The sequence below is a fragment of the Momordica charantia genome (genome assembly GCF_013281855.1).
Source record: "Momordica charantia cultivar OHB3-1 chromosome 8 unlocalized genomic scaffold, Mcharantia_2.0 BLBB01000008.1, whole genome shotgun sequence".
Taxonomy (NCBI): Eukaryota; Viridiplantae; Streptophyta; class Magnoliopsida; order Cucurbitales; family Cucurbitaceae; genus Momordica; species Momordica charantia.
Genome location: NW_028275166.1, coordinates 11632076 through 11657475, shown reverse-complemented (window position 1 = coordinate 11657475; position 25400 = coordinate 11632076). Strand labels below are relative to the sequence as shown.

At 33.1% G+C, this 25400-nt stretch overlaps 1 protein-coding gene, 1 long non-coding RNA gene and 1 pseudogene across 2 annotated transcripts; 2 read left to right on the top strand and 1 right to left on the bottom strand.

Moving 5' to 3' along the window:
• Window positions 1–6678: 6678 nt before the first annotated feature.
• Window positions 6679–7424, top strand: LOC148209514 (uncharacterized; annotated as a pseudogene).
• A 980-nt stretch (window positions 7425–8404) lies between these two features.
• Window positions 8405–14954, bottom strand: LOC148209513 (uncharacterized). Its single transcript, XR_015792692.1, has 2 exons — window positions 14780–14954; window positions 8405–8833 (listed from the first exon to the last, which is right to left on the bottom strand). It is a non-coding gene; the product is annotated as an uncharacterized LOC148209513 (long non-coding RNA).
• Window positions 14955–20001: 5047 nt separating this feature from the next.
• On the top strand, window positions 20002–20526 carry LOC111025384 (uncharacterized). Its single transcript, XM_022303235.2, has one exon. It carries the CDS (start codon window positions 20002–20004, stop codon window positions 20524–20526), a length of 525 nt encoding a protein of 174 aa, XP_022158927.2.
• The last annotated feature ends 4874 nt before the right edge of the window (window positions 20527–25400 follow it).

Genomic DNA, 25400 nt, shown 5'->3' with positions numbered 1-25400 from the left:
AATTTGTAACAATTTAGTTTTTGTACTTTAATTTTTTTTTTAAAAAACTATTTTTGTACTTTTAAATTGATAACAATTTAGTCCTTATTGTGAAAATTAAGTATCGAATTTTATCTTATAACGATTTAGTCTGTGTAATTTATAAACACATTTGATCCTTTATCGATTTATCAATCTAAATGTATAAGAATTAAAAAAAACATGATTGAGACTAAATCGTTACAAATTTAAAACTACTGAGACTAAATTGTTAACGTACTATAGTTTAAGGACCAAATTGTAACAAATTTAAAAATACAAGGACTAAATCGTTACAAAATAAAATTCAAAAGCTAAATCGTTACTCCACTAAAAATACATGAACCAAATTTAACTTTAAACTTGAATAAGTACGGTATTTTTTACTCTTTGTTCAACCTTAGTTGCACCTGCCTACTAGTTTTTAATTAAAAGAAAAAACAACACAAGAATTTCACATAACTCACTAATTTTAATGAAAGGTATCTTTGACGCAAAATCAAAGTTGCAGGAGAAATAATATCAACTATTGAAAACTATTGAATATATTTCTTAAAACCACAAATATAAACAAAGAATAAGCTTTATGAACTCCTGATGAAGGGGCTCCGAATGAAGGTGGGAAATGTGAAACAATCTAATTTTTCTTAGACAAAAATGAATGTCAAAGGAGAGCACATTTCGCCAAAGCGAGCGTAGCTCAACGGTAATTGACATATACCTCCAACCAAGAGATTGTGAGTTCGAATCCCCTGTCCAACATGTTGTATTACTAATACAAGAGACTTGGAAATATAGAAGGCTTCCAGAGTTTGTAAATAAATGCAGACGATATATCAGTCATCACACAAATTTCGATAAGTGAAACAGAGGTAGAATAGAGAAAATTTACGAAAACGAGGTATAAAGATTATAGGGATCAAATGCCTTGAAACAACTGACCATGCATTATTTTGATGCAAAAGAGCGAAAAGGGTGTGAAAGGAGATGCTACCAAATTTCGATTTTTCCCTACATTTTCACAATTGTATCCAAGATAGACCAATGTTTCTTTCAAAAGTCTTTATCACATAAAGAAGTGGAGTAGTGTGTGTCATGAGGTGGGTTATTATGTTACGACATTAATTCATCTGTTTTCAAGCGATTTGGAGTATCTAAACGAATTTGGAACTTGGGTTCCAAGTACTCGACTCATTGTTGAGCTCAAGTCGGCCGAACGGCAGCGGTGGCTCGCGTGTGGGTCTTGGTTTTGGCTTTACCAACTTTCTCATGTTTCCTTCAACTTCACTCAAGCTAATTCAATTCTGTGGTGCATCGTTTGGCTACCAAAGCGGTGAACACTAGGGCCAGTTTTCTATGGTTTTCCGACTTCCCACCTGGCTTTTGTGTACAACAAACATTGATACTACTTATTCGGTAGCCCATGTGACTAATGTTCGTTTTTAATGAAGCGTCTTTGTTATAGAAAAATGATCCAATCCTAAACTTAACCCTATTAATTAGGTTATACTTTCTCCACTAGGCCATTTGGCAAAACAAGTCCAATTAATTACAATTATAGCAACAACATTATACATGTACAAATATAGGGAAAAAAAATATCCAACCCAAGCCCACTAACATAAAATACTAAAATAACTTGGGTTATGATTAAAAAAAAGCTAACTATATATTATCTCAATCAAAATTCAATTATATATATTGTTAGAAAATAAAGGACAAAATTGGAGCTGGGAGCTAAATTTGGTGTGTCGTGGGCGGAACTATTACCTTGAAAGCAAAATCGACACAACCTAGGTGCTAAATCTTTTTACTGTCGGTATACTCCCAAGTTAATACAACCTCCAACTCAAACTGCACTCGTCGAAATAGGGATGTAATCAATCTTGTAAATACCGTATTTCGTCTGTGTCATTTTATTATTTGATATTTGTTCTGCGGTATTTATTATTTGTTATTAAAAATGCATAAAATATAGAAATAACAAAAACTAAAATAATAAATTTGAAATTGAAATTATGAATTTTGAACTGAGAATTTTAAAGAGAATTTAATTTTAAAAAAATAAAATATCTTCCTTTAATTTCTCTCAATTTTCCCTTTTCCCTAATTTTCTCCCACTCCTTTTTTTTCTTCTCTCGCTCTCTTTCAATCTTCCAATTATACGAGATTTTTTTAAAATTGGAGGTTATTTTCAAAAAAATTAAAATAACGGATGATTTTCAAATTATTTGGAAAATAAGGGGTTGTGTCTTTCAAAGACTGTAGTTATTCGAATGCGTGAACGACCATGACGGATGGACTCACGGATGGAGTTATGACGTCTGTTACTCCGCCCGTCACAAGACTAGATGCGTATCTTAGAGAGACGCATCTAGCATTGGAAATGAAAGGAATCCGTGCCATGCATCAGCGGTGTAGGAAACCTTTTCGACCCTGCACACACGACCTCTCATCTTTTTTTTTTCCAATTTTACTTCCCTCTCACATCTCATCCTAACTTTTATTAAACACCCTATTTTTTCATCCACCTTTCACTTTTCTTGTATTAAACACTCTCATTTCTCCATTCTCCCTCTCACTCACCCCATAACTCATAATTTGTTCCTCTGGTTCTTCTTTCTATCTTCCCCATCACTCTCATTTTATTTTTTTTCCTTCCATTCTTCCCTTCCATTTTATTGACTTTTCATTCTTCTCAATTGTTAAATATTTTATTGTTTATTTTTAAAAAATTTTAGTTTTATTATTAATTTTCTTTTATTGTATGAACAGTTCAAATTTAAAACAAATAGCAAACATGGAGATATTATTGGAGATTTTGTCTACCGCACATGTATCTTTAATTATTTTATTATATATATTTAAAATATTATATTTGATTGTTGAGATATGGAAAGATTTTAATATATCATCTGTAATTTATGAAATTTATTTGAGGCATGTTTTTGCATATTTTTGTTTTAGTAATTGAAGTTCAAAAGTGCATGTGTATTTCATTTTTCTTATTGTGGTCCGTTTTTTTATAACTAGTATTTTAATACGTGCCTTGCACGTGGTATCTTAATTTTATTTTATTATATATTTATGTAAACTTTAACTAAAAATAGTTTAACATTTATCCAATATTAAAGTTATTTATATTTATAAAAAATATATTTGTAAGTGATTAATATTTCTAAAGTTTATTAATAATTATTAAAATAAGTAGTCCACCGACAAACTTAGCTTAAAATTTGTAATTAGTTTTTTTTTTCAGTTTTTTTTAGAAACAATACTTATATTTTTGTTGAAATTAATATATCTTAAACTAATATTATAAGCTACCACTAAGTTAATGTGTGCATAAACTTAAATAAAAATTGTATTGAAAAAGGAAAAACTGAAACTGCAAAAAAGGAAAAAATAATGAATCTAACGTGGATGAGGAAACTGTTTTTTATTTTTATTTTTTAGTTTGTAAGTTTTGATAAATGAAAACGGAAAAATGATTAAAAATAGTGAAACCTGGTGTTTTTGTGGGAGTTTGGGTGATAATCACAAGTTCCTAATCAACCATCACACTACTCTTACCCCTTTCCTTTTCCTCTCAAACGATTTTTTCTTTAATTGTGATGAATTAATATGATTTTGATAATTACTTCATTTTTAGTTATTTTTAAAAATATTTATAAAATTTAAGCAAAATATTGAAAATGAAAAAAAAGGTATTTTTACTTTGGAGCATGTATGTGTTAAAAAAACTAAAAATAAATTCATACTATTAAAAAAAATTTAGAGATTTTTTTTTTATCAATCATCACATCACTCTCACCCTCTTTCGTTTCCCTCTCAAACCATTTTTTCTTTAATTGTGATGAATTAACGTGATTTTGATAATTACTTCATTTTTAGTTATTTTTTAAAATATTTATAAAATTTAAGCAAAATATTGAAAAAAAAAAAAATGTATTTTTACTTTGGAGTGTTAAAAAACTAAAAAATAAATTCATCCAGTTAAAAAAAATTTAGAGATTTTTTCTAAAATATATTATATATATATTTGAGATATTATATTTGGTTTTAAAGATTTTAGAAGTTTCGACAATTTGTGAAAGATATTAAATTATACTTTAGTTTCAAAATATCTCTTAGAGAAACTAATAATTTTTTGTCTAATTAAATGTGTGTTAAAGTTTATATAAAAAAAATATTGTAATTAAAGACTACTCATAATTTTATTTTTAAAGTGTATTTTATTTTTACTTTGGAGCATGGGCTAATAAGTTAAATACTATTTTTGAAAGGTATTATATATATTTGAAATATTATGTTTGGTTTTTTAATGAGTTAAATACTATAGTATTGATTTTTTTATCTTTCTTTTTATAAGTTATACGAAATAATAATATGTTTGTCTTCACCTTTATGCCATACATATTTGTTTGTTTTCTTAAGTTGATAATCTAACATAAAAACCTAAACCCTAATCACTACAACCCTAAACCCTAATACAAATCACTAAACCCTAAATCTCTAAAACCCTAAACCCAAAATCCCAACATTATAATCTTAAACCACTACAAGAAAAAAGGGATACGCGATAGCTCATGAAAAATGCTATAAAAGACTTTTTATAGCATTTTTTGAAAGTCGTGACAGCCGATGCTATTAAAAGTCCATGACTTTTGATAGCGTTTTTCAATAGCTATAACTGCGTACGCTATAATAAATGAAGAAATTATTGCATATTTATGTTGCTATGAAAACATTTAATAGCGTTTTAATTTAACACTATTATTGGTTTAGATAGCTCTTTTTGTGCTATATTAAACTTATAATAGCTCTTTTATTGTACTATATCACATGATATATAGAAAGAAATAATTTTGCTATCATAAACTTATAATAGTCTTTTTTGGTACTATTTTCTTGCTATCTCAAACTTATAATAGCTTTTTATTTAAGCTAGTATATTGCATACCCTAAAACACGAAACCCTAAAACTCTAAGTATAAATCAAACCCTAAACCCTAAACAATAAAATGAACCTCTAAAATCCTAAAACCAAACTCTAAAACCCTAAACCCTAACACAAATTAAACCCTAAACCCTAAAATCCTAAAATACTAAAACCTACACTAAATCCCTAAACCCTAATACAAGTCCTTAAATCCTAAAATCATAAACCTAAAACCCTAAACCTCTCAAATCCTAAATCTCAATATTAAAATCCTAAACCCTAAATTCCATTAATAGAAATCAAACCCTACTCTAAAATACTAAACCCTAATACAAATCACTAAACCATAAACCCTAAAACCCTAAACCCTAATACAAATCATTAAAACCCTAAATACTAACATTAAAACTAAACACCCTAAACATTAAAACTAAATATATAGATTATTATTATTTTCTAATACAATTTTTTTTAATTTCAAACATCAAATGTAGTTGCATAACCATCCTGGAGACAAGGTGTGGGATTTAGGTGTTACATGAATGGATATATTGTCAATGGACCGAATGGTATTGAGTACAATATGCTCCCACATGTCTTCAAATAACTGTTGTTCGTGAGATCCAATTCGACACATTTAAAGACTATTTACGTCAAGCATTATCTATAGACAGAGATTAGAGGTCATATTCAGATATGGAAGTATTGATATGACAGGATCAACTTTGTAAGTTCCTATCCCACTACGAGGCGAGCATGAGTTTAGGTTTATGATGACCATTACTCCATCCCTACCAAATACTCTAGATATTTTCATTACTAAATCTTACATTGATAATTCCTCTCCAATTATAGAAGTAGATAATTCTCCTCAAATTGTGCATTGCAATGCAGAAGTAGATGGTGAAGAACAAATGTCAGAGTTGTCCAGCGATAATCTTGATGATCAATCTATCGCCACAAATGATGAAGAAGTAGAATATGTAGGACAAACGACGAAGTTGCCCCACGATGATCTTGATGACCAATCTATCGCCACAAATGCTGAGGATATTTTAACTGATGAGGATGAAGATTGTCTAGAGCAGTCAAATGACGTGCATCGTGAATATGAAGTTCCTGAAATGTTCACTGATTTAGATATGGATGCAATATGAGTTTTATGCCTGAGGTGGATTTGGTGGAAGAAACTCGTGGCTCTAACAACTTGCATGTAGGAATGGTTTTTAAAACAAAGTTTGATGTAAAAAATGTTGTTAAAAGCTTTTTTTGTTCTTTGTCATCAACATTTTGAAGTTGTTGAGTCCAACAACAAAACTTGGGCGGTTAAATGCAAAAGATACGACAATGGTTACATGTGGCGGCTACGTGCGAGCTACCTGAAAAAGCATAGGAGGTTTTAGATCACGCAATACATTGGCCCACACACTTGTGTCTATGTAAGATTGAGTCAAGATCATAAACTGTTGGACTCTAATCTTATTGCAGTAGAAGTCCATAACGTTGTGAAATCTAACTCATCCATCAAGGTTGCAACACTGTAGGAAATATTAAAGAAAAAATATGGCTATTCCGTGGGGTATTCAAGAGTATGTGATGGAAAAAGAAAAGCCATTATAAATGTATTTGGTGATTGGGAAGAATCGTACCAGATGTTACCTAAGTGGATGAATGTACTACAGATAACTAATCTCGGTACTATAGTTTACTGGTTATTGATGGGAGCAGAAGGTACTGGTGAAGCTGTATTTCAACGCGTTTTCTGGGTATTTGGACTAGTCATAGAAGTTTTCAAGCATTGGAGACTCTTGCTTCAAATCGATGGAACACATTTATATGGGAAGTATAAGGGGAATTGTTAATAGCGACATCCGTCGATGCTAATAGCCACATTTACCGTGTTGCATATGTCATTGTACCAGAAGAAAGTGATGATACATGGGGATGACTTCTTTAGAATCTAAGGCATAAGGTGGTAAGGAATAGGAAGGATATATGCTTGATTTCTGATAGACACAAAGACATCATATCTGCCATAAGAAACCGTGTAAATAGATGGACAGATGCACATGACAGGTTTTGTTTGCGACATCTCGCAAGTAATTTTAATGAGCAATATAAGTATAACACATTGAAAAGTTTGGTATATCATGCGGGATCATAGTTTCAAGTTCCAAAGTTCGAAAAATGTATGGATCAGCTTGAAATAGCAAATGAAAAATTCATTAGATTCTTCAATTCATGAGATCCAAAACAATGGACACGGGCATATGATGGCGGACACCGATATGGATGGTGTACCACAAATATTGCTGAATGTATTAATGGTGTACTAAAAAGTGCTCGAAAGTTACCTATAACTACATTGGTCCAAGTAACATTCTATCGAACTGTATATTATTTTGATAAACGAAGAGTTAAGAAACAAGCTGCCATTGCAAATGGGGAATGCTTCACAAGGTAAATTTGTATTAATACATTTCCTGTAAATGAAAATGATGTGATCATTTAATAAATTTGAATATAATTGTTAAGTATGCCATTGGAATATTAACTCCTTGGGAAGCATGTTCGGGATTTTGGAATGAAAATAAATAATAGAGTGCAAGTGTACACCCGTCATAAGTAGTAAAACAGAATGAGTATTTCGAGTATCGATCCTCAGGGACAAATGAAGTCTTTTTAATGAAAATGATGTTGATCGGTGACTTTGAAATTGAATTTGTGGTAACAAATATCAAGGGAAATGTTGATTTTGGTATTTTAAAACTCAATGCAATAAACGCAACCCAGTTACTTAGAATTAGCTAAAAATACGACAATTTTTTTCCAACTAGGCGCCATGCGCCTCTCATTATTTTTCATCGGTTTTGTTTCGCCATCTTCTTATATTTAAGTGATTTTGAAGGTATAAGTTCATCCCTAATATGTCTATTAGAAAATTGAACTTAATTTAATAAAAACCAATTGTAACCTTAGGTCGATGTCCTATGTCTAGGCTACCCGAGCGAAATCTTTATGACTAGAGTATTTCTCTCCAAAGTTAAATCATTAAAGTTGTGAAAATGTATCAACCCTTTTAGTATTGATGCTTGACTAAAACACTAATTGGTCAAATCAAGTTTTAACTTTGTGAAACAACCTTAAATGATAAAAGAAGAGAAAAACGCCTCTTGCCTTGTTGGATTTTAAAAACTTTAGCTAATCATCAATAACCGAGCTTGGGAAAATAAAGTTAGTCATAACTTTAAAGTAAAAACAGAATTTAACATTGATGTAAATAAGATACATGATTAAAAGATGAATCGAATTTAAACAAGCTGAAAATGGTGGAGTTGTAACCCGAATGATCCTAACCCGTTCTCTTTCAAGACTGGGGAGCAATACTCAATTGATTTGACAAGATTGTGTGATTACAACTTCGTAATGAGAGAGAGACGAATATCAAAAAACTTGCTGGAATTTTAATTAAATAAGATCAAACGTACAATTGAAGAATAACAAGCTGGAAAATAAAAGATGAACTTGAAATAAGCAAAGTTTAAAACAATAACAACTTAAAACTTAAAGGGAAAACATAAATAAGCTGAGAGTAAAGTGTCTAAAGCTGAAAATGATCACTTGAGGATGATGATTGAAGTGAGGGGAGCTGCTGTATTTATAGGAACTTCAAAACGGTTAGGAGGTTGAGACATTCATGGAGAGTCATCCCTTTACAACATCTTTTAGTTAGTTAATTTGATGAATTGGCCATCATCAATGCATGGAGGACACGTGGAAGGGCTTGGGGAAGCTTCAAAACACACGAAAACTTTGTGTTTTACATTAAGGGCATTCTTGGAATTGGACAAGGTGCCTAGCTTGGGTTTTTTTCTACACAAAATTGTAATTTTCATTAGAAATCAACTCTAAATAATTAAAAATGTCCTATATGCATGTATAACCTAAGATAACTCCAAATGAAACGTTTTTAGACACTAAACTAAGCTTAAAACACGGAGAAAACAGCACCTAACTAGTTCCTTTTTATCCTTATAAACAAGGGAAATCAAAGCACGTGGCACTGCACACAATGTGTGTAGGTTTGATATGAATAGTGAAACATTTGATGTTACCACTACAATTAATCCACAGACGTTTACAGATGGAGCCACACATCGTGTGAATTGCAAGCAGCAATCATGCCAATGTAATAAGTGGCAATGGTACAAGATTCCTTGTTCCCATGCCATTGCAGTTTGTGCAAGCGTCAGCATGGATTATTTGTTATACATAGACAAGCATTATAATATGGAGACCTATATATCTTGTTATTCACCCATCTTTGAACCTATTCCGGATAAAAGAAGCTAACCCACCTCTAACTTCATCAAAATTCATTCTGATAAAAATTTAGTGAGAGGTGCCAGCAGACCATCTACATCTCACAAGCATAATGAGATGGATTAGAGGGAGCCATCAATAAAAATACGTTGTGGAATTTGTAGGCAAGAAGGGCATAATCGACGAAATTGCCTTAATCGAGGTCATAATCCCACTTCTTGATGTTTGATGTAACATTTTCTGTGTAATTTTTATTGCCCTAGTGTTTTCCATTTTACATTTTCCATTGTGGCATTTTTCATGTAATCATACTGGAATCATTGATGAATGTAATGTTTTACATTAAATCTTAACTTAATTCACAGTGTAAACAAATAAATATTGTATTAAACTAATGAATATATGGTTTATTAATCTACTAAACTATCAGAATATGGAGGATAATAATAGAATAGGACCGTATGATTCATCTGTTTTACATCTTCAAGGTATACAGTCTGAGTTGGTCTCGCAAACTGGATACACCGACCCCTTACATTGTAGACGTCGAGATGCTGCTATTAGTAGGTTGACATGTCCAAATCCTTGCATAGATTCATATCTACGACAAGTAGGATTTTATGGTGTTTCACGTTTGAATTTTATACAGTTAGACTGACATTTGATCACAGCTTTGGTGGAGCTCTGGCGACAAGAGACACACACATTTCACTTGCCGCATGGAGAGTGTACTATCACATTACAGGATGTTGTCATCCAATTTGGACTACCTATAGACGGGAAGCTCTTGTTGGATCATTTCAGAACACTTGGCGGGATGTGTGTACTGAATTACTAGGTGTTACATCAGGAAAAAGAGATTTAGTTGGTGTTCGTCTTAGCTTACCATGGTTGGCAAACCAGTTTGATGATTTTGCCCATCTGCCAGATGATGTTGATGATGAGGCTCTGCAACGTTATACTAGGGCATACATTCTTACCCTTATTTGAGGTATTGTATTTTCAGATAAGTCGAACAATAGAGTTCACTTGATGTACATACCTCTACTAGCAGATTTTGATATAGCTGAACGAAATATGGAAGAACCAACACAACAAGGGCGTAACCAACGGAAGGTTCTCCCCCTATCTCCGACATTGTTCTCCGACGATGCCCCCTGGGCGAAAGGGGCCATCAGCCTCTTTCTTTCTTCAATCGTTCCGATCAGGACAAATGGGTTAGTTCCTTTCGTCCTTCTATCTACGCAATTCTCTGTCTTCGTTCGTGATCATGTTGGGCGAAAGGTAGTTGTAGAAGAGCGATTGTGAAATGGCAATTCCCTTTTTCCTCATTGAGTATAGTTGGGGTGCGGGTTGTCTTGCCTAGCTTTATAGACAGTTATTCAAAGTTATAGCTATAGATGCACAAGCTATAGCAGATATAGCATTTATATTACTACAAATTGGACTGCTTCCCTCTACTAGCACCCCACAAACTCCATATACATGAGAATGACTTAGGAGATAGACTATTAGCAGTATAGTACGTAATTTTAATTTTTAGTTCAAGTAATTCACACGTATGTTTCTTCAATAAAAACTAACACTCAATTTCTCGTAAATGTAGATGGAACGACGATTTTAGAGTTACTGAATCCCCGACTCACGTACTTATCCAATACCGATTCATGTTGGATCAACTCATGCTGGATCAAGTATTATTAATTTTATTTATGTGTGATTGTTTATTAACGTTAAATTTTTTTTTTTGGACTAATATTACAAAATTAATGCAGATTATTTGGGAGCCATATAGGCACTTAATCGGGTGCTTACCCAAATATTGTCTTATTCATCAGCATATATGGACAACTAGGAGTCCTCTCATATGTTTTCATGCGGTAGAGTGGCAATTTCCAAACCATGTTATACATCAATTTGGGTGGGTGTAATATATTCTTGTACCTTGCAACACAGATATACGTCTTCACACATATGACCTACGCGGGTGTCGTGAACAAAATTGGGAACGAACTTGGCTCCCCAAATTCAAAAGTGGGAAAACCGCCAAAATAATACTATTAATGGTCACCCTATAAATGAGGTGCAGACGTTAATCATAATTATAATACTTGGTTCAATCACATTAAAAAGAAATTTCTCACCATGGTAGGAGCATCATATAATTATTTGGTAATTAACATCATAAATAAATTTTTATATCACCTTATTTATTAGTATTTAATTTGTTATCATCTTTTTGCTAGAATGTCATGCCCAATATGATTAATAGCGGTAGAATACATTTATCTAATATTACCAAAATATATCGATCGATGCAATTTGAAGGAGACATACTAGATCGTAGAAGCAGTCGACAACGAAGAGGAGCTAATATCCTCGATGATGATTCAAATGAGCAAGAATATGAATTAGGTTAAGTCTTATTTTTTGTCCAAAAATTTTGAGGTTTGTTTTATTGTAATCAATGAAATTTCAAGACATGCATTTCAATTTTTACTATGTATTTATTTTTATGAATTTTTATGTTTATATCTATGAAGTATATTTAATAGAGAATTTAAAAATTCAGATAAATTATGAAATTTAGGTTTAGATTTTATTATAAAAAAATTTAATTATTAAGTTAATAAAAATACGAAATACGTATGTTAATATAAAATAATAAAAGATTTTATTTCAAACATAAAATCTTTTGTAAAAAATAGTCATTAATTTTTGAATATTTATTAATATAAATAATAAATTCTTAACCTAAAATATTCAAAAGATAATATAAATTGATAAAACAATTGATTCAAAAGAAAAAAAAAGTTAGGATAAGATGTAAAGGGAAGTTACAAAAAAAGACAAAAAAGGATGAGAGGTCGTCCAATCGGGTGCAGGGCCGAAATGTTCCCTGCACCGCCGAATCCCTACATAGTAGGGATTCCTTCGATTTCCAAGGTTAGATACGTCTCAGACCCGTGACGGACGGAGTAACGGGCGTCTTAACTCCATCTGTAAGTTTGTCTGTCACGGTCGTTTACGTGTATTGGGGTACTGAATGCATGTCAAATGGGTCTCTTTAAAAGACACAACCCCCTATTTCCCCAAATAATTTGAAAATCACCCACCTTTTTCAATTTGTTTTGAAAATACCCTCAAATTTTCAAAAAATCCAATTATACGCAACTTCCCCCTCCCTCTCAACAATTTCTCGTTCACTCTCACATTCTCCTTCTTCCCACTGATTTCTCCATTTTCTTTCTCATCACATTCTCCCTCACTCCCTCTAATATTCCTCTTCTTCTCACACCTACTTTTCTCTTCCTTTATTTCCAAGTTTCTTTTGGCCTATATAAACTAATTGATGTTATTGTAATTGGGGAGGAGGAAAAGAGCACACAAGAACAAAACAGGAGGGAAAAGTCTTCGTTGTCTTCTCTGGAATATCAAAAGATCCATTTGTCACCTTCCAATAAAATAATCTTTTAGTTTTTTTTAGAGAAGGCTTTCTCTCCTTATCCCCTCACAAATCTTTTTTTCATACTGCCATATAGAAGGATAATCTCTCTCCAAAACCTACTTCTAACACGTCAGAGGGGAGAGAAAGACAGAAGAGAAAAACAAAATACAAAAAAGAAGACCTTGAGGTTCACCATATATTTTCATCTTCTCCAATTGCTATATTGATATTTCACGTCTCTCCTAATCCATAAATCCAATCAAACTAATCATTCAAAGGTTTGAAATCTCATATTTTCTCTAGTTTCTTTTCAAATTTTGCGAAATGTATGTGAGATATTAATTTAGCATTTTATTTTAGTGAGAGGAATTTCATGAGAGTTGTTCTGATTTGCTGTGTTGAACATATTTTCCCTGCATTATTATTTTCATTCTTTTTCTCTTTATTTTTCTTTATTTATTTTATTTGATATTTTTCATGTCTAAATGAACGTTTAATTAATTTCACAAGCTAGCTTCATTAAACAACATAAATCAAATTTGAGAATTAGTAGTGTTCTCCTTGTGGATTTTCTTAAAATTAATAAAAACATGAAAATTCTCGTGCAAATAAAAAATTCCATAATTTTAGAAAAAGTAGTGTTCTCTTAATGAATTTTATAAATTCCATAAATACATGAAATTTCGGTTTTAAAATAAATTTTAATAATTAAAAACAATTTAAACAAATTTCAAAAGTCACTCACAATTTTCTAAACAAATAAAAGGGATTTTAATAACATTATTTTTAAGAATTTATTAAATTTCTTAAATACATGAAATTTCTCCTAAAATAAAATTTCATATTTTGAATGGCATTTATGTCACCCATAGTAATTAATTCATATTTTATTTCTAAAACGTGGATTAATAAACATGGACATTTAAAAATAAAATAAAATAAACCTTTGTGGACCTTCAATAATTTAATAAATTGAATAATAAAAAATAAATACCGGTAACCGTTTTCATGGGTGTTGTAAGGTGCTAATACCTTCCCTATACACAAATGACTCTCGAGTTCAATCTAATTTACGTAGACAAAATTTCTTTAATTTCTAATTGGGTGACCAATCACACCCTCGACGTGATTGGTGGCGACTAAAATTTCTTTTATTTTAAGAGACCCTTAAAAAGTGGACGTTGGCCGCTTCGCGTCGCAGTCACGTTGCGACAAAACCCATGCTCAATTTAAGGTAGTGGAATGGATTGGAGCTGGAGAATAGGAGAGAATTATTGGATGATTGGATGAATCTATTTAACAGGAGGTGACGCTTATTTATAGTGACGGAGTGGCTCAAAATAGGATTTGATTTTTTAAAAGATAAAATACCCAAAAATATTGTAGCCACTCACGTGTCCTTTAACTAACCACTTCCTTCTCTGTAGCTGCTACCCGTCTCCTAACTTCCTTAGCCAACGTTCATCCTGTTGGGTTTGGTGCCGATAGCTCGTGTTTTTGTAATTTATGAACGAATTATTTATTCAATAAAAAAATTATCTTATTATTTCTTTGCATTACTCGTATTCCAATAAACTAAGATCCATGGTTATTTAATGTAACTGAAACAGTATATATTTGATATACAATGTATATATTTGATATAACATATATATTTAATATACACAATATATATTTGAAATACAAGTATATATTTAATATACAATGTATATATTTAATATACAATGTATATATTTGATATACAATATATATTTAATATACATTGTATATTTTCTATATACAGTATATATTCGATATACAAGTGGATAATGTTCCAGTAAAAATGTAAATGGTCTATAGTGCATGGATAAGGTTGGATACCTAATCCTGGTAACACTATGGATACGGTCCACTTTGTAATAGTTACAAATTGATGGAGAAAATACATACATGCGCAGCGGAAGTGAGCAAGAATCGAAATAACAATCTAGATGCATAATACAACCTAGGATTAAACATGCATGATCATACATTATGATGCTTAAAGATAAGTAGAGAAAAATACAAACCTTTGTAGCTTTTCAAAAATCTTCAAATAGCTCCAATGAAGGACCACCAAGAGATCTTCCTAGCTATTCTCAAAGCTTGGAATAGAGTGGTGGGATTCTTTTTAGAGAAAGAAAAAATTAGAGAAAAGTGGAGCTAAAAGGAGTTATGTAAGCTTTTTGAAAACACATCAAATGACCAAAGGTTCCAAGAGATCTTGATGTTTGAACAAAAGTCTTCTTAAATAGGCAAATTACATGCAACTCTTGCATGTCAAAGTTCACCAAAAGCTTACAACACATATTTCACTCATGCATGGCATGACTAAGTGTCAAAATGCATGTCTAAGTTCACCAAAAGCTTACAACACACATTCCACTCATGCATGGCATGGCTAAGTGTCAAAAAGTGGATTTTTGAGATTATTTAAATGTTCCACTCAACAAGTTAGTGGAATTTTCTACCAACTTGGTTAAAAACATTATTTTAATCTACTTTAGTCAACCTTTGACTTTCTCTGGTCAAAGTCAACTATTTGACTTTTTCCAAAATCCGATGTTTGATGAAATCCATGCCTCCGATTATGAATCCGCATTCATAATTTTAATATTTGAATTCTATTTAAATATTTTGTCCAAATTTCTCAAATTGATATCATATATCAATTACTTAATCATATCTCATATGATTAACCTAATTCGTACGTTTTGAATTATTTCTTCAAATTATTCCAAGTTTATTCCTATATGAGCTAGCCAGGGGACCTTATGGACCTACAGATCATGAGCTCCAACGATCCGAGATTAACCGGTTAAACTCTTTAACCTAGTTAACCAACAATCGTTAACTACGCGGTCACTCCACTAAAGCCCGTAGCTGCACTCTCCTCACTGTAGATATATTATGTCCATTTGATATAACCATGATCGGTAAGTCGACCCTTCATAGGTTGTTCGTAATTACAGCTGGGTCAAAATACCGCTTTACCCCTGTAATTACCTCTTGTTCCTTAAGTCCCACTAATCCTCTGATGAACAATGATTTGTAGTCCAACTATCAAATCAAAAAATCCTCTCAAACCTTTTGATGAGGGTGGCGCCAATTGTTCAAGACCTGGATTCAGCTCTTAAGAGAACAACCTCTCTACTATCCCAAAATTGGGTAGAAGTGAATTCCTTCTTGCACCCTATGTCCCTAGCTATCTACCGGGTCTTACCCTTGAAATGGGAGGCTTATTGAGCCAGCGCTGTTGAGCTGCTCTCACCCATGCAGATCTAAGGATAATCCCGAGTAAACAGAAGTTCATAGTTAGCTCAGGATTAAGATCGAGTTATCTAGGCCATCAAAGTGGAGATAGTCAGTTTCAAACAGTAAACGGTGTTATAAAGTAAAAGTGATTATCTCATGGTCCGATCTTATGCAAACTCTTTGCACGGGACACCCCCACTCGCATGTCTTCACATGAACTAATTAGGATCACATCGTTTGTACTAGCTACAAAGTGGGCCGCATCCATAGTGTCCCCAGAATAAGGCGCCCAACCTTATTCCTATACTATAGACCATTTAGGCTGTTAACTCAAACTTGATCCATATTTATGTCTCTTACATAGAGTTTGAGTCTCAGGTAACAGTCTAGGATCCTTTATTTTATTGGATTTAGATATAGTAAGAATATTTTATTGGATCAATAACTACTTATTGATTAAAACCTTCAATAACAACTTTATTGAATGATAAAAGTATATCTGTCATTTTCAAACTATGAGTTTTAGGACATAAAACCCAACACAAATGACTTGATCCATGTCATTCGTGTAAAGAAATGCAAGTGGGGGTATCCTATATAATGAGTTTGTATAAGATTGGACCACAAAATAATTAATCTTTAGTTGTAACGCTGTTAGCTAATAGTTTAATATTTCAATAGGATAACAAGGTAACTCGATCTCAATCCTAACTGAGCTATGGACTCCTGCCTGTTAGAACACGTCCTTTGATTTGTATGGGTGAGAGCGGACCGAGTCGCTGACTCAATATTCCTACCGTTTTAGGGACGAGGCCAAGTATGGAGCTGGGAACATAACTTTACAAGATGGAATTCACTCCTCCCCGACTTTAGGGGAGTAGATGAGTGTTCCCTTTAGTGCTGACTCCGGGACTTAAATAAAGGGCCCCACCCTTTCACTGGCCTGAGAGGGACTTTCGGTTTTTGATTGGACCATAATCAGGTTGTTCATTAGAGGAGAAGTGGTATTTAAGGAGCAAGATGTACTTAGGGGTAAAACGGTAATTTGACCCAATTAGAGTTATGAGCACTCGTGAAGGATTAACTTGCCGTTGAAGGTTGTACATCCGTGGACATGAAAATATTCTGTAGTGAGAAGAGTGCAACTGCGAATCTTTAGTGGAGTGACCTGCAGTTAACGAATGTTGATTAACTCGATTAATGAGTTTGACTGGTTAATCTTCTATCGTTGGAGCTTCTGATCTGTATGTCCATTAAGTTCTCTTGCTAGCTCACAACGATAAAACGATGATCAAGATTTTGAGAGAATTTGAAATGTTCAAATTATATATCAGGGAATATATATAATGTATATTATGATACATTATATATATTGTTTATTTTGTAATAAAGATTCAATAGTTAAACTATATATTATGAGAAAAATATTTGAATAGGATTCAAGTAATTAATATTAATTGGATTCATATTAAAACTATAGGTTATACAAGAGAGATGCATTTGAATATGATTTAAATATATAGTTTTAATTAAATATGTGATATTTAATTAAAAGTTAAATAATTAATAATTAATAATATATTTATTTATTTAATATTTTGATTTTAATTATATTAATTATTAATTATATTAATAATTAATAATTAAATTAATTAATTATTAATTAGATTAATAATTATTAATTTAATTAATTAATTGTTAATTGATTTAATTAATTAATTTATTATTAATTAAAAATAAGAAGATGTCCTGATGGACTTGGCATTTTCCCTAGATTCAAGAGAAGATATCTAATATTCAAAAGGATAAGATATCCTAATGATGTTAGGATTTTCCTCTTTATAAATATAAAGATAAGTTGAACCCTAAACGAATGCTAGATGGGAAAAAAGCTAAAGGCTTGAAATCTCTCAACTCTCTTACTCTTTCAATTCTTGGATCCCACAATCTGGATTCTCGACCGAAAGACATAGCAAGGAAGATCAAGTGGTGTTGTCTCATTGGGATCACACGAAGGAGAATCTTCAAAGGTAAAATTCAACGCTCTTCCTTGTTTTATATTTTATGTGTTTTCAATTTCAAAAGAAATTCAAGAATGCATTCTACTGCTTCCGCTCCGGGATTAACATCCTTTCAATTGTATCAGAGCGTGATTTTTCATTCTGAATTTTCTGTTGAAATTTTGTAGAAAATATGGTGGGTTTTATTATGCATTTTGATGTTCAAGGTTTATGGATTTTTGCAATTTGATGTTTGTTGGTTTTGGCATTTAGATTTATAAATTCGTTTGATTTGACAATGTAAAGGGTCCGGTGTTTTTGGTCATTTCATGTTGTAAATCATTGTGTAAGTCCGTGTCTGTATAAATTCAAAGGTTTATGGCCACGAGTTTGAAGAATTTTCGATATTGAAGGAGAAGACCCGAGGCTGTAAATTTGAAAAAAAAAAAAGTTGGATGGGTGCTCAAATATAGGCGGATTGCAAAATTTCTCACAATGTTGGGAGATTGCCCAGACGGTCCAATGTTTCCTTGTTGAAGTAGAGGTCCTGAGTTTGAATTTCAGCAACTATGTATGAACGTATGTTTAATTAAATGTATGATGCATAAAGTATGTCATTTAGATTAAAATCCTACCATAAGTAATAGCATAATCATACATTGTATTAATGTAACTGTTATATGAAGCATGATGTATTTTTCTTGTAATTAATATAATTGTTATGTTAATTAATGGAAAATAAGTTGCATTGAGCATGGAATTTCTTTAGTAAATATAATTGTTATATTTTTATGAATGTTATTTGATGCATACCTGTAAGTTTAATTATATGTATATTTAAAGCTTCGTATTGCATGTTTTAATTTGTTTTAAAAAGAGTTTTAAAATTAATTAATTTAACCTTACGTTAAAGTTTTTTTTTCCTAATAAGATTAGAGTTTTTTCTTAAAAAATAAAAATAATAAAAATAAAACTTAATTATAAAATCTTGCCTATAAGGGAATCATGTCTTAGCAAGGTTCTGTCTAGGTTGAGGTATTTAAACTAACCGTTTCGGGAACACTTCTATATGGAAGCCGACCTGGGGGTTGAATTAGTCAAAATTTTATAAAAGCATGCAATAATGTTTTAGTTTATTAAATCGTTTCATAAACTAAAAACATTAGTGTAAAACTATCCAATATAAACAAGTTGTATTGGGCAAATGTTTTTATTTAAGGAAAATGTTTTAGCCGGTTTTTTCTTAAATAATAAACCTTAAGTTATAAAATACTTGGTGGGAGGATTACTGCATCTATATAACATACCAGTATGTTTCATATACGAGGTATGTATAATATATACTCTTTCCCTCATACTCTCCGTGAAGTTCACACCGTGAGATTCATGTTCGGCCGCATAGTGCCTTAGGAGCATCCTCCCTTTCGGAAGGTGTTTGCATGGGTCAATATCAAGGTGCATAGAGAAAGTATTTAAAGTCAGTGGGAGAAGGTCGTGTGACCTACGGTCTCCTTTATTAGTTTGCAAAGAAAGAGTTTCATGCTCGGCCTCGTGGTGCCTTGGGAGCATTCTCCCTTCGGAAGTGTTTGCATGAGATCAGTGCTATGGCAAACTCCAGAAATGGATAGGGTTCTAAAGTTTTTGCAACGGTATTGTCCTACCCTTCGGTGGGCATGTCGGGGCGGAATTTTAAGGTCTAAAATGAAAGGGCTACACTTACAAGAAATTATTAAATTAGTGAATGATTTCTAGACCAAAGGAAATGGTAGCTAATCATTATAGGGGTAAGAGTTATCCTAGTATAATGCTTGGTTGAGATAGTCTCAATTTAGTGAGGGAATAATTCACTACCATTCGGTGACGATTGTTCTAAATCATTGAGTATCATTGCAAATTATTTAATTGTTAGAGTTGATTCTTTCTTAATTTGCTAAATTTGATTGTTAAAAGAGTTTTTGCAAAGTTCTAATGTAAATAATTTGTTTGTTTCAGCAATTATGTCTACATCTTTAATTTCACTTTTCGTCGTCGATAAAATAACTAGGGATAACTATCTCACGTGGAAAATGAACCTTAACACCATACTCGTAGTAGATGATCTCTACTCTGTCTTAACAGAGACCTGTTCGGAGGCCCCTGGACCACACGACACGAAAGTTGTTCGTATCGCATATGACAGATGTACAAATGCCAACTTAAAGGCTCGAGTCTACATCTTAGCCAGCATATCTGATGTTTTGGACAAGAAAAATGAGACCATGATCACTGCACACGAGATCATGGATTCATTGCATGACATGTTTGGAAAACCTTCCTCACAAGTCATGCATGAAGCTCTCAAATTCATCTTCAACTCACGGATGAAGGAGGGAACATCTGTCCGGGAACATGTTCTCGGTATGATGGTCCACTTCAACGTGGTGAAGATGAATCATGCTATCATCAATGAGTCCAGCCAAGTCAGTTTTATTTTGGAGTCTCTTCTGAAGAGGTTTCTTCAATTTCACAACAACGCTGAATAAACTGGAATACAACCTGACCACGCTCATCAACGAGCTCAAGACTTATGAGTCCCTCATGAAAAACAAGGGACTTGAAGGAGTGGCAAATGTTGTCACCTCCAACAAAAACTTCCACAAAGGTTCGACCTCTTGGACTAAGTCTGGACCTTCCTCTTCGGGTTCGAAGAACTTCAAAAAGAATAAGGGTAGACAGAGGAATAAAAATGTCCCCGCTGCTGTCCATAAGAGGAAAAAGGCTAAGGCTGCAGCCAAAGGGTAATGTTTCCACTGCGGGCACTGGAAGTGACCTTGTTTGGATGATTAGATGACTAGATTGGATATTCAATTTGGCAGGGAAGTGACCTTGTTTATACTGAAGAAAAAGCTCAAAATAGAATTTAATTTTTTAAAAGATAAAAAATCCAGAAATATTGTGGCCACTCACATGTCCTCTAACTTGCCACTTCTTTCTTTACAACTACCACCCGTCTTCTAACTTCCTTAGCCAACGTTCATCCATCAACGTATCCACCAATGCCTTTGAGATCGCCATGTGGTTTTGACTAAATTAAAAAACCGTAAAAACCAATTTGTAGAAGAAATTTATCCCAAAAAGCAAGGCAGACTCTAACTCGAGCTAGACGGCGGCGGCGGCGCACAGCTTACCTTACACCAAGTTTATAAGTCCAATACACAGTCAATACTTGTAAACTAACTTCTCAAATGTTATACTTCCAATGTAGGATAAGATAAATTTTAATATTTGTCATTCCCAACTGTTTATAAGCCCAATACACAGTCAATGCTTATAAACCAACTCCTAAACATTATACTTCTAATGTGGGACAAAACAGGTTTTAATATTTGTCATTCCCAACAATCTCCCATGAATGACAACATAGTAAAAAAAAAGTAAGAAGAAGGATGAATTTTCTGAGCAAATGATAAAAAACTTAAGCATTAATATCTTTAGATTTGAATTAATGCACAATGAAATAGGGCAACAACCTAAGTAATGAAAGTGAGTTACCTTTTAAACTTCCAATGTTTATAGTTGAGACCCCCACAACACGTTTTTATCCTCGATTTTGATTCTGCGATAGTTATCAAATGCTTTTAGTGGTCATGCATATACACCTTGGGTCATCGTGAAAGCTCTAGAAAGAGGCTATTCAACTCTTTCATAGAAGGCGGTCTCACCTCCATAGTCATGTTGTCGCTTCATCAAGTTTATCATAGATAAACCACTAAAAAATTGAGCTATGAAGACTTTGAATACTATTCATCAAGTCCATGGATGGACCACCCAAAAAAGGGATATGGATTCACATATGTTTCACTACATCCATCAAGTTCATACATTGACCACCCAAAAGAAAGGCTAGGGATGCATGCCAGTGAGTAAGTATCATGGCTTAAGTCTCATACATCCTGAGGACTTCATAATTACTCTCTTTGTTTGGCCTTAGGTGAGAGAATCTGCTAGATTCCTCTCGAACCTCATATACTCCAAGGATATGATTTCATCTTTTCGCAACTGCTTCACAGTTCCATGTCTTAGACGTATGTGGCATCTCTTATCATTCATTATACACACTATTTTTGGCAATCCATATGGCAGCTTATGAGTCACAGTGTATGGATACAAGTACAGATTCCCCCACAGTGGCACGTCTCCAAGAAGACTTCTCATCCATTCAACCTCTTGATTGCCAATTCATGTGCTATGAACTCAGATTTCATGGTAAAGCGAGCAATGTAGGTCTGAGTTTTTCTGATTTTCATGAGATAGTTCGACTGCCAAAAGTAAACACATACTCGATAGTGGAGCTCACTTCATCATTATCTATAACTCAGTTTGCATCACAATATTCTTCTATCACAGTAGAAAACTTGTTAAAATGCAAACAATAGTCCATTATCCCCTAAGATACCTTAACAACCTATGTAGAGCAATCCAATGATCTTTACCAGAGTTATGAGTGTATCTACTCAATCTACTTACCGCATGTGCAATATTAGGTCTAGTGTAATTCATTAAAAACATGACACTACCTATGATTTTTGCATATTCAGATTGAGATATACTATTGCCTTGATTCATTTTAAGACTCATGGTATCATCATAAGGTGTTCTTACAGGTGATTTATCAAAGTGATCAAATTTTTCAGCATTCTCTCAATGTAGTATGATTGACATAAGGAACACTCATTATTATTTTTCCTTATTTCTACATCAGCATCTCCTAAATCTTTCATTTCAAAACACTACAAGAATTGAGGTTTTTTCCGACGCAATGTTTGCCAACGCTTTTATTTTCTTCGGAATTATATATAAGCTGTGCCCAACGAGAATAATGGTATCAGGGTTTTTCCCGACGAAACTTAGTTTCGTCAAGCAAAACCCGTAGGGGTGTTCACAGGTTGGGTCGGGTGAGGTTAGAGGGATTTTTTGGACCAACTCGAAATTCGAGTTGGTTGACTCTACTACTTGAAAAACCCAAATGACTTTTGCAACCCAACCCAACCCTTATATTTTCGGGTCGGCTTGGGTTGGGTTGGCGGGTTGAAATTAAATTTTCAAAGGGAGGAGATAAAGGATAGGAGAGAAACGAATGGGGGAGAGGAAGAGATGCAGCAGACGACGATAGGGAGGCAGAGGAAGTGGAATGATTACAAAAGGGAAAAAAACTACACATATAGGAAAGGGCAGAGGAGGCCGAGTGAATCACCTAAAGAAGAAAATAACAACACAGAAAAGGGAGGGAGACGAAGGATTCGAAAATCAAGAGATGAGGGAGATGAAGTGGGCGAGAGAATAAGGGAATGGAGATGAAGGGAAGCGAGGTGGAACTGAGGGAAGGTGGGAGATGGGATGGAGGGTGGGACGGCGTGGGACGGGGGAGGGAAGGTGGGATTGAGGGAGACGCGTGAGGTTGCAAACAAAACCCTAATGGAGATATATATATATATATATATATATATATATATTAGTTTAGTATAGGTTCGGTTCAGGTTGAACTGAGAAAAAAACCCTTCAACTCGTGAACCCAACCGAACTTTTGGTTCTACCAAAAACCCAACCCAACCTAACCCTTACGGTTTCGGTTCGGTTGTTCGGGTTGCTCGGGTCATTGGGTTTTTTGAACACCCCTAAAACCCATAGGCCGACAAAGTACATTTCGTCGAGCCTAAATCTTTCCGATGAAACTATTGTTTCGTTGGAAAACTATCCATATTTCGTCGAGCCCAAAAAATTTCCGATGAAACTAGGTGCAATAAGTTTTCAGCCCTAATTTTTGTCCACTCCCTCTCTCCCACGACAGAACATATTTTCCTCCCTCGATTTTTTGTTGCGTACCCTCTCCCCCTTGATTTTTCAAGGATTTTTTTTAATATTATTATATATTAAACTTATTTTAAAAATATTGTTATTTAATTAAAAATATTCGAAATAGGGTAGTTTTTTAAACTTTTTTTAAAAATATTGTTGTTTTAAAAAACCAAAGGAGAGACGACCATCCTACGTGGTCGTCTCTTAGAGACGACCATGCAACGTGGTGCCACGTCGGGCGCCACGTTGCATGTTATTTAAATTTGACCAGTTTTGAACGTGGTCGTCTCTTCGACCACCTTAGATGGTCGTCTCTTCAAGAGACGACCACGTCTAGAGACCACCATCTACAAAACCCACCCCAAACCCTTTTTATAAAATGCCTACCCCACCACCAAACCCCACCACCATTATTTTATTCCCCCGCCGATTCCCTGCTCCGCCGTCGGCGTGCCACCTCCTCCGCTCTTCCGTTGCCGTCGCCTCCTCCAGTGAGCGGCTGCCTCTCCCTTTTTTTTTCCGTTTTTTCTTTTTGTGTTTGTTTGTTTGTTATTTTGTAATCTAATTTTATTTGTTTTTTTGTTTGTTTGGTGTTTTGTAATCTAATTTTATTTGTTTTTTTGTTTGTTTTGTTTGTTTATTGTTTTGTAATCTAATTTTATTTGTCCTTTGTTAGATTTGGGACCACTCTATTCCTTTCTTTTTGGAATTATAAAGGATAAAGGTACTTTTTCTTTTATTATTATTATTCAATTTTATTTATTTATTTGTATTTTGTGTTATATTTAATTTGTGAATGTATTTAATTTATTTGTTTAATACGTACATATATTTTTAATTCGTTTCTTTATTGGATGAATTTAGGCAATTATAAAATCATATATTTACTTTTAATTGTTGGTGAATGTATTTAATTGTTTTTAATTGTTAATTAATATATTATTTATTTGTTTAAATAATATATATTTATGTAATTAATTTATTTTATTGATTTGCTTTTTTATTTAATACATGTGCGTAATGTTTAATAAATTTAGGTTATTTATTTGATTGGTGTAGTTAAATTTAATTAGGACCTTAATTAAATATATCCTTTTCCAATTTAGGATTGAAATGGCAGCTAAATGTTTGGCGATTGTACTGTATATGAATGGAGGTACTGTTGATGGTGTAAATGAAATTGATTACGATGGACCGTCAAGTGGAGGTTTTACTGTCTACAGTGGTATTCAGTTTGAACATTTTGTTCAAATGGTTGGAGTGTCACTGAGGTTAGATATGGGGAGAAGTAAATTAGAACTTGTTTATAGACACCCTAATCAAACACCATCGGGTTCCATTAAATACATTTATATTCCATTAAAGAACCAGAATGCATTGGATTTAACGTTGTCTATTGTACTGCCATGTCCACAATTAGTGGAATTATATGTGAATGTTAGAAATATGACGAATGTCCCATTTGACCTCGACAGTGAACATGATATCCCTCTTGAATCATTGGATCTCGAGGGACCCAGCCAATATCTTGATCATAGTCAATGTCTTGATCCCGAACCTG

Excerpts from the sequence above, each read along its gene's own strand:
- LOC111025384 (XM_022303235.2), top strand. The coding sequence starts at position 20,002 with ATGTCTACATCTTTAATTTCACTTTTCGTCGTCGATAAAATAACTAGG.